We start from the raw sequence: 9,751 nt of genomic DNA, 5'->3' as shown, positions 1-9,751 counted from the left end.
TAGAATATCTGCGCAACCAGATATTTTGGTTTTCCAGTTCACATCAGGAAGATAAAAGTCGCTCATGATTATAACTTCCCCTTTCAATGTCATTTTAGCTATTTCCTCAATTACTGCACTGTATTGAGTTACTGTACTTTTACCAGTTTGGTGGTGAGCATGTGAGTTTTTAGGATGATTCACATGTGGTACCACCTAGGTTCTCTTACTTTCGTTATATTCCTCAGCAGGGTTCAGTGTTCTTTTTGTCTTATTTTATGCATTCTTACTGACCAATGATGTCCCAGGCGCCCATCTGTCTCGCCCATCTCGTTCGAATACCTTCCACATCCAGCGCACGGAATCCTTCCTAAGATATTTACCGCTGTGGGCTCCGTGCCAGGCAAGCCCCCTGATGACGTCAACGCTGACCACAAACCCCGGAAACGTTTAAAAGAGGAAAGTTCCTGTTGTTGCTTACTTGGTGTCTTGAGGTTGTTGGCTCCTCATCAGTCTGGTTGTAGCTTGATGTCCAGGGGTTGATTGGGAGGAGGTTTAATTGCACCTCCCCCAACATATTAATAAGGTTTTGGTAGCAGTAGAAACTGCTTTGTGTGCCCACTATGTAGGAGGTGAGAGTAGGTTCTCATCCTATTGAGAGTGGTGAGTGAGCTTAATTATGCTTCAGCCAATTCATATAACCAAAACCTCTCATTTATATTATGTATATATATATTTGTTGCCAACTTTATTAGGGTGAGAAGAGCAGACGGTTGTTGTTTTTTTCATTATTATAAAGTGACAGTAGAAGGCTTATAGTATAATTTTGAGGCCCTTGGTCCCTGAACCATTGCTGTTGCTGATCCTCATCCCTAGCTGGCTGTTACCCTGTTGGCCTGGAGGTCCTAGAGAAGCACTGTAATGTTAGCCCTTTCGCAAATAGCAAAACACACCCAAAAAAGAACCAAGGTTTAGTTAAGAACAAATCCACTAGGAGAATTGGTATATTGAGGAAAGCTTTAGATATTTATACAGTGCAGAACAATGTAATCTACAACAACTGACCGATAAAAACAACGAGTTCTGTTTATATTAACCAATAGGGTATAGGGGAGGGCAGACCAAGCAACCAATAGGCACAGCTCACTAGTAACCAATGGTAACTGTAGTAAGTATGTAGTTGTACTCAGGGCCACCATCAGGGGAGCAGAGAGGTTGGGCCCCTCTGCTTGCCCACAGGGGTGCACTGAAGCGACCATGGTTGTTGTGTTCTCAAGGGGCAGCTGCTATGGGCCCCCCAGGAATTAGTGTACGCATATGTATGTATATGTACTGTAGAAGCAGTGAGTATGTAAAGAGTTAGTCAGTGTGAATATTTTACATATAATTATAAACACTAACACTAATAAATTATGTATAGTGGTACAGCCAGTGTGCATGTGTATAAGAACGTGGTGTTAGTGTGTGTGAGCGTATCGTGTTTATGTTATCATATTGCAATTGCTTGAGTTTGTATGTCAGCATATAGTGTTAGAGTGTGTGTATATTAACGTATGTGTGCAAGAGCATATGATATTATCATGTGTATTTGTGACTGTATAGTGTGAGGAGATCTAGTCCATTTTACCCGGTTCCAAAGAATTACCACAAAGGGTCACAAATGCATCAGTGCCAGGAAGTCTGAGGTGATTGTTTGTGTTGTAGGACTGGGAGCTGTTTCAGCAAGAATGTAAGAGTTTGTAGGAGGAGGACTTGATGGGGAACTACATTTACTGCTGAATGTGCCATTGCACGTCAATGACTCCCTGTCCGGTACACACAGCCTTGCCTGGTTGCAATAAAGTGAAGTCTATTTTCTCATGATAGGCCTCTACTGTCCTATATCGCATGACAGTTATCATGTGTCAGCATATGGTGTTGGGCTAGGGTTAGTGGTGCCTGGGAGATGGAGCAGAAGAAAGACTATGTGTATGTAAGTGTTTGGTGTCGGAGGGAGTTTGCGTATTAGTATGTATGCATGTTAGTTATGGGGACTCTGAAGAAATATATCCAGGAATCACTTACCCCAGGACTGACCCTTGCTCTCACAATGTGTGCTTACAGGAGGATTTTTAGGAGGGTTGTTGTCAGGAGCTACTTAGAAATTGTGTTTACAGTGGCATCATCCCAAGTGGATTGTTTATAAGTGGACAGATAAGAGTTACACTGGATTATCCAGACATCCTTCCCTGGCCTTCTTGCCTTCATCCAACTACTCACCTGCAATCTGTAATAATATCAACCATCTCCCTCTCTTACAGGTATGATTATCTCAGTGCATCTGATCCACCCCGGAACCCCTCATCTTCTCCACTAGCACTTGAAATGGATCACATCTCATCTATGGGTGAGCATGATGTGGGATTATATGTGTACAGTAGTCCCCATGAGCTTAGCAAAAGGAAAAGCATGCAAAGCAGTCTGAGAAACGGTACTTTTACCATCTACTTTTTGGATACTGCAACAAACCTCTCCCTTTAATATGCTTAACACACAGGAGGAAGGTGCCTTTGTGTCCTTGCTTGTGCAGACCTACATATTACAAAACCCATGGGCTGCTCACTCATTGGCTTGTTGGAGGGAGATGTGTCTTCTCAACCATCTCTGCACTGCTTCCTACCTCCTACAACCACACGGACCCAATACCATTTGGTTTCTACATGTGTTTCTCGATGGTTTATAATGCTGTATATGAAAATGTTGGATATTGGATAATATCTTGAGACACTTTTATGTATGTAGTGTTAAATGTGCATTTATTCTCTGATTTTTAATTGATCCGTTTAGCACTCATAAGTAATTAGCTGTAGCAAACAGCACTGTAGGTTTGCATTTCACATATAATTTAATACAACGCTTCATTGTATGATATTCAGTTTAATAATTCTATTAAATACATCATTAACATTTAACAATAAAAACATAATAATTTAAATCTTTAAATAAATTGAAGCTAGTATGTTTCTGCTGAGATAGCAAGGTGATTCCGTAGACATGTGATAAAATCAGCTTGAGACTGTGACAGGGTACGGTCAGTCACTGGTTTGGGGATCCAGCCCTGTGGCAAACAAAAATATACGATAATAAAACATTCTGTGATGTTAAATGTTTTACAAAGAAATTAATGATGTCATGGTGCACTATTTAGTTGCCGTGTTATGTCCCCGGAGATGCAGACGAAGAGAGTTTAGGGATTGAAGATTGAAGATAGAAGATGGAGAAGATGCGGAAGTGGTCAGCGGAAGTGGAAGTGGTTGGCAGAGAAGGTAGGGAAACATTTAGAGTGTGAGTGGGCTTAGTACGAATTGCCTAATGTACCAAAATTCTGTAAATTTGCAATTCATATGAGTCTGAATTCCCAAGTCTTCTCTTCCTCTGATTAACCACCTCTCCACCCTCCAGTCTGCAAATTAAGTTTTTTATTCTGTAGTTTGCTTGTAACACTCCGTTTGTTCATTACATTATTTTAAATAAATGGAAAAAATGCATATTTTTTATCAGATGAATTGAAAAAAAACAATTAATTATTACAATAATCGTTAGTTGCAGCCCTATTATACATTGAAATCTCACGAAACAGGTTGAGGATATCTGATCTAAAAAAAATAATATGCCATAAGCATACAACTTAATTTATTAATGTAATAATAAGTTTGTTGATTAGCATCCTGGGAAAGCCACCGGAACAGAGTCCTGAATCCTACAGCTACAGGAGAATACAGCGGTAGAATGTAAACGTCCAGCCCCAATGTCTATACAGACAGTGCATAGTAGACACAAAACGCTGAAACACCACTGTAACCGAAAGCAAAACTAATCTGGGAATATCATGTCATTTCGGAAAGCTGTCAGAAACTGTACCTACCGATTGCTACAGAGACCAATGCTGTCGCTCAATGGGGATCTAGGAAGATGAGCAATAGCCAATCCTTGCAGCCTCCGAGCACCCAACAGTATGCATATATGCCAGAAAACTAACAAAGGCAATCAACTTACTTTGAGATCTAAACTGAGAAGCCAAGTCAAATGTGTTCTTTTACTCTCCCCATCAAGGGGTTGAAGTACAATGCAGGTGAGCCCAGCTTCTGCCCTGCAAACACAAAAAAGCCATGTTAGACAGTATAGCGCTTTTACACCCTAAATTTTGTAAATAATGACATACACAGGACATATTATTATTCTGTAACAATAATTGTTTTGAGATACTTCAATTCACCAGAAAGCTCTTTATTCTTCCTTATTATAAAGACACTTTATTGTGGACACGCACAAATTCTAAGTTTAAGTGTATCAATTCTATGTAGTGTGTGGCAACACTTGTCTGCGAATTTAGAGTTTATAGGATGTCTAATATGGTAGCCCTAAGCTATGATAAATATCAATTCTGATGATGTTTGCATATTTATCAATTGCATTGTAGAGATGGATATCATCAGCCTGCAGGTATTTTATAGACACCTGCATAAAAGCATGGATTTTTTTTCTAGTAATATATAGATAATAAATAACCACCTGTTCAACAAAAGATGTACCTTATTATTCCTTTTTGTGGGGGCATTAACTCGGAATGAGTTGCCGTTCCAACAAGATAGAAAGACGACCCCTTTTTGCAGCAATGTCGTACGCTTACAAAATCCCTTTGACTGATCACATTTACTGCCATCTCTGATGTCACTTCTCGTGTCAGAATTGTGTTGTTCTCAATTTTTTGAAGGACCTGTGGGCAAAATAGAGGTAAATAAAAACATTTAAACAACATTTAGATTGAAAGATAAAAAAACATGATTCTGAGATTTTGAATTATATGTACAACAAATATAATACACAGGAGAGAATCTAACTCAGCCAGTACATCCACGTTTACATCTTACAGTTTCTATATACTTATATACTTATACAAATTGGGTTATACAGAAAAGTCTGATGGTGGCTAAGGAGAGAGAGAGTCCCTTAGTCCAGTCGTGGTAGGTCTGTTCCAAGAACAAGAGTTTCACCATTTGATTGGCAAGAGTCAAGAGAGCCATGGACCTGCCAATGTAAGGGGAAGGGGAGACCAGGGTAACAAGTGATTTGAAAGGGGAAAGTTAAGTGGACAGAGAAGACTGTGGACATTATTGGAGGGGTTATTTAAGTGGAAAGTGTTAGCAAGGCCTTCCTTTTTTACTTTAGCAGTGAGAGCAGAGTGAATTTACCCCCCATCCTCCTTGTTTTTTCGATTGCTAATTTGATATATATATTTTAAATGGTTAGTGGCCTCCCTCACGTAAAGGTACCCATTTAGATTGAAATGAGTTGTTTTGAATGAATTGGTCGGAGCATAATATCTATTTCCGGGATCATGGGTTTAGAAGGAACAAAGAGTCAGTCCACAAATTATTCTGGAGAGAACATTTACCTACACTACCAACATCAAGATGTTATGGGATGAATCCTTGGCATATTTCTCAATTTTTTTATGGTTCATATATTTGTTCAAAAGGGTTTTGGGAACTGTAGTCCAATATGTTGGTCTATATTTCTCTACTCCTGCAATATATCCTTGTTTCTTAATTATGTTAAATTGTGTAAACTCTAATCAAAAGAAAAATATTACATCGTTACCTGCACTTTACTGATGCTTGGATTCCATTTATACATGTCCTCTAGCTTTTCAAAGAGGTGAGTATAGATGTAATCAGGTGGTGAGTCTATAACTGCCTCAGCACGGAACACTTTGCCAATCTTCGGGAAAGTCTTGCTTAGAATCCATTCTCCACTTTCCTGTAGAGAGATTACATTTGGTATTGGGTATATCTCAATACATTCAATAATAATCAGTGTACAAAACTACATTTGGAAATCCATGACAAAAATCAAACATTTTATAATGGACCTATAGATTAGGGAATGAATGCTTGGGAAAAAAAAGGTACCCACTTAAAAGGAGAGTTTAATGTCCCTGAAAACGCCACTAAAGAAGAATGTGAGAACTTAAATATGCATCATTCAATGACAAAAAACTCGCAGCTGTCCTCCTCCTCCATATTGATATTTTTCTTGCCACTGACTGTCTACTTGAATCTTTCCATGCATGTGCATGAGAGTCTCATTAGATCCCCGTCTGCAGCATTCCCCGAGCCAGCATTAAAGTTGACTGGCATTGAGTACATCACGTGCAAGGAGATATGCTCAGTCAAACACATCTTCTGCATGGAAAATTGCTGGGGGGGGTAAGCAAAGGGACAAATGTATTTGGGGGATACTGCATAATCTCCCCCATGCTTTACAAAAGGGACATAATGGAAATTGAATGTGACCTCTGTGCTCTCATATGCATTGAAGTGCATATAATGGCTGGGGTGTCCCTTTAAGAAGAGGTTTATAATATCACACCTCACTGTACACAATTGCACAATATAGTTGTAATGAGTTGCTGTGTGTGCCTTATTGCTGAGAAGAGATAAATCAAAAGTAGATCAGACTATATTTTTATATATTTCGATCTGCTGCATTGTGATCTAAGCTAGATTACTCTTTCTGTTACCTTTTCTTGTCTGCTGCTCCACTATGCCAATCACTTCATTGGCTTCCCATACCCTTCAGAAGTATTCAAACTTCTGCCAACTCCGCACCCCTCTATCTAACTTCTTTTCCATATATACCCCAACCGCCTTCTTTGTTTCCTCTCATGACCTTCGTCTCTCTTCTTCCATCATTACCTCTTCCCACTCACGCATTCAGGATTTCACATGTTCTGTACTCTTCTCTGGAATTCCCTTCCCCGTTCTGTCAGACTTTGTCCCATGCAAACTTCAAAAACTCTCTTAAAACCCATCTCTTTTGAGAAGTATACAACCTTTCTTCATAACACTCTCATCCAGCACCCTATTCATGACATCAGAATGTTCAACAACCTCTTCAACTCATCCACACTCCACCAACTGATCCCCGTCCAAGCAGTCCTCTCCTACTGTTTCACTTGGCCCATCAATCACTGGCTAGATTGTAAGCTCGCAAGAGCAGGGCCCTCTTCTCCTTTGGTACCAGTGTGTTACTGTTTTTGACTTTGAATTATTCTATTGACTCAGACTGTAAAAGCACCAAGAGATCTTCTGGTGCTATATAGATTGCTGTAATGTAATTTATGACACCAACATCATCAAATTAAAGGACTCATAAAAAGTCAGTGTGACTACATGTACTTACCAGGTGCAGTTCAGTCTGCCAGCCTTCCTGTTGGTGAAGCATTACTATAGCCTTGCGAAGTGTGTCTTCTGCTTGATTCAAATAACAGAGATCTCTGCTAGAAAGCAATATTGCCTCTGAGGCGCAGGGTTCCTTATTGAAGCCTAAGAGAACGAAACACAACAAAATGAATGGAATTCTAATACTTTATTATAATATGTGAACTATAGTCCCTTTTGCTTTACTTCCATATGGAACGCAAACTCTAATCTAGAATGTATTACTAACCAGATAATTGTTAATCATACCACTTTAAAAGGAAACTTTTTGTCAACCGCACAAAATAAGATAAGCATTGTTTAGAACACTCACCTAAATCTCTATGACGAGATCTGTGGACGGGGTGCAAGATATTTGGGAAATAGCTGTTAGTCTTATCCAAAATAAACCTTGATATTTCTCTTCCAAAGGCACCAACTGCTGTCTTTTGTAAACCTAAGGAAATCAACTGTATGAGTAAAATAATCCACGTGTGATTACTACATTGAACTTTTAGTTTAAAACTTTTATCAGTAAGATTTATCCATAGTATGTATGCGTGAATAACATGTTTTTCATTTAAAAATATTTTTAGTACATGAGGTAAGTCGATCTACAGCTAATTTGATCACCAGGGTTTTTCAGCTCAGATAAAACACAATGCCAGCTCTTGTGGCAATTACAAAAAAATGCATATTTTTAATTTCCCATCCAGACAGCATCAACAAAAATATCAGTGCCTTAGATGTTTCTATACAATTCCAATAGTAAATGAAAACAAAGTATATTTACTTTACCTTCAAGAAGCATTTTTCTGTCATATACAAGATTACCTTTATATTGTAAGGACATAACAGAAGACTGCAACAGTGGTTATCCTAGAGCCTTCCATACACCGCTGTCATGTACATTGCATCATTCTAATACCACTACTTCCCCCTACAGCTAAAATAATAATAACAGACGTACACAAAACGGGGCAAGGACTCAACGCATACCCAGCGAATGCCATTTGAGCCTTCTCTGGACACCATTAAAGAGGCACCCGTGTGGCAGGTGGGGTCCTCACCCCTAAGGTTTGGTCAAAATCTGCAAATATGCCCAACAACAAAAAGTATACAGAAAGGGGAGCACAGCCCAAACAGCATATAAGACATACACGTTCAGATTCCTAGGTTGCTAAAAGTGACTTGGCTCCTTGGTAAACCACGTAAGATTAGATAGGATTGCCAAAATTGGGGAATTTGTGTTCGCTGGTTTCTATAGGCTGTGCAAGCAATAATGCTACTATACATAAAAACTATGTTCTACTATTGTTCCCTCAGACGTTTCTTCACTAAAGGTGAAGTTTCATGGTGAGCTTGCAGGCCAATTGCTTTTGAAACTTACTAACTTCACTATTCAGCATAAAGAGACATCCCTGGTAGGTATCCCTTGCAAGAAGAGTTGCACTGGCCCTTCATAATGTATATTTGAATCAATGAGATTTCACCAGGAGCATAACTGGCTCCTGTAGTCCCTGTGTTGTAGGGGCCACCAAGTCTTGTTGACTAGTTGGCACAGAAGTTGGGCCTTTGACATTGGCTCCAATCTCCTGTTAATGACATCTGTATTTTTTATTATTACTGAGCATATCCAAAGCTACTGTCACTGCAGCATTGCATTTATTTGCTCCATAATTTTTAGATCTATTTAGCTTCAAAACATACATAAATAGATGAAATATGGAAAAGTCATCTTTATTATAAAACACACCTAAATATCTTCTAGACAGACATGCAGCCCTGTCGTTAAGTGTTCTGGAGATGCCTGTGCCCTACATATTGCTGTACTATAACCTATGATTATATGACTCTGCAAGTGTAATGTGTTCTTGATATGCATATAACCAAACTGCTTGTTAATTCACGTTGTCTTACGTATCACTGTTAATAATAAAAAATGTCTAAGTCCAGAATAATAATATAATTGTATTAGTAATTGCCAAAAGTTTCAACTGCACTACCGTGTATATTAATCTATAAGGAAGGGGGAATCCAAACACACTGTCAAACAACAAGACGGTTTGGGTTTATACTGTACCGGTCAGTTTGCGAAGATGCTGATGAGAGATCCCACAGCACAGCTTCAGTGTTGCAGGAAGCATGGTCTGACAGGAGATGAAGTCAAGCCTCCCCAACTCCAGAGGCTGGACACGCCACACTGTCCCTATCTTTATAGTTATCCTGAAGGACAGCACCTGATGATAGCTAGCTAGCTTCTAGATATGAGAGAAGAATGGAGGGAGTCCAAGGACAGAGAAAGCCTGGTGGGAGGGGAATAGATGAGGGGAAAAGATCAGGTCAAACATAATTCATCTTTACTGTATACATGTGGTTACAAAAATGAAAAATGTAAGTTTATTTTTGTGGTCCTTGAATGGAAAACTGAATTAATTCCCTTAAAGTTATTGCATTCACTTTCTATAAACAAGAGTTTTATTTTGGTTTGTACCAATTCATAATGAATGGCATTACAGGATTTTTTTTCT

The 9,751-nt window shown here is 39.0% G+C and overlaps 1 protein-coding gene across 1 annotated transcript; it reads right to left on the bottom strand.

The window, feature by feature from the left end:
- Positions 1–2,971: 2,971 nt before the first annotated feature.
- On the bottom strand, positions 2,972–9,367 carry LOC128468231 (steroidogenic acute regulatory protein, mitochondrial-like). The gene is made up of 7 exons (XM_053449921.1): positions 9,304–9,367; positions 7,523–7,677; positions 7,204–7,317; positions 5,620–5,778; positions 4,551–4,735; positions 4,015–4,108; positions 2,972–3,076 (listed from the first exon to the last, which is right to left on the bottom strand). Exons 1-7 carry the CDS (start codon positions 9,365–9,367, stop codon positions 2,972–2,974), a joined length of 876 nt encoding a protein of 291 aa, XP_053305896.1.
- Between the last annotated feature and the right edge of the window lie 384 nt (positions 9,368–9,751).

Source organism: Spea bombifrons, chromosome 11 (genome assembly GCF_027358695.1).
Source record: "Spea bombifrons isolate aSpeBom1 chromosome 11, aSpeBom1.2.pri, whole genome shotgun sequence".
Classification (NCBI taxonomy): Eukaryota; Metazoa; Chordata; class Amphibia; order Anura; family Pelobatidae; genus Spea; species Spea bombifrons.
Note: the sequence above shows the minus strand (reverse complement) of the source record. Positions and strands in the feature narration are given on the sequence as shown.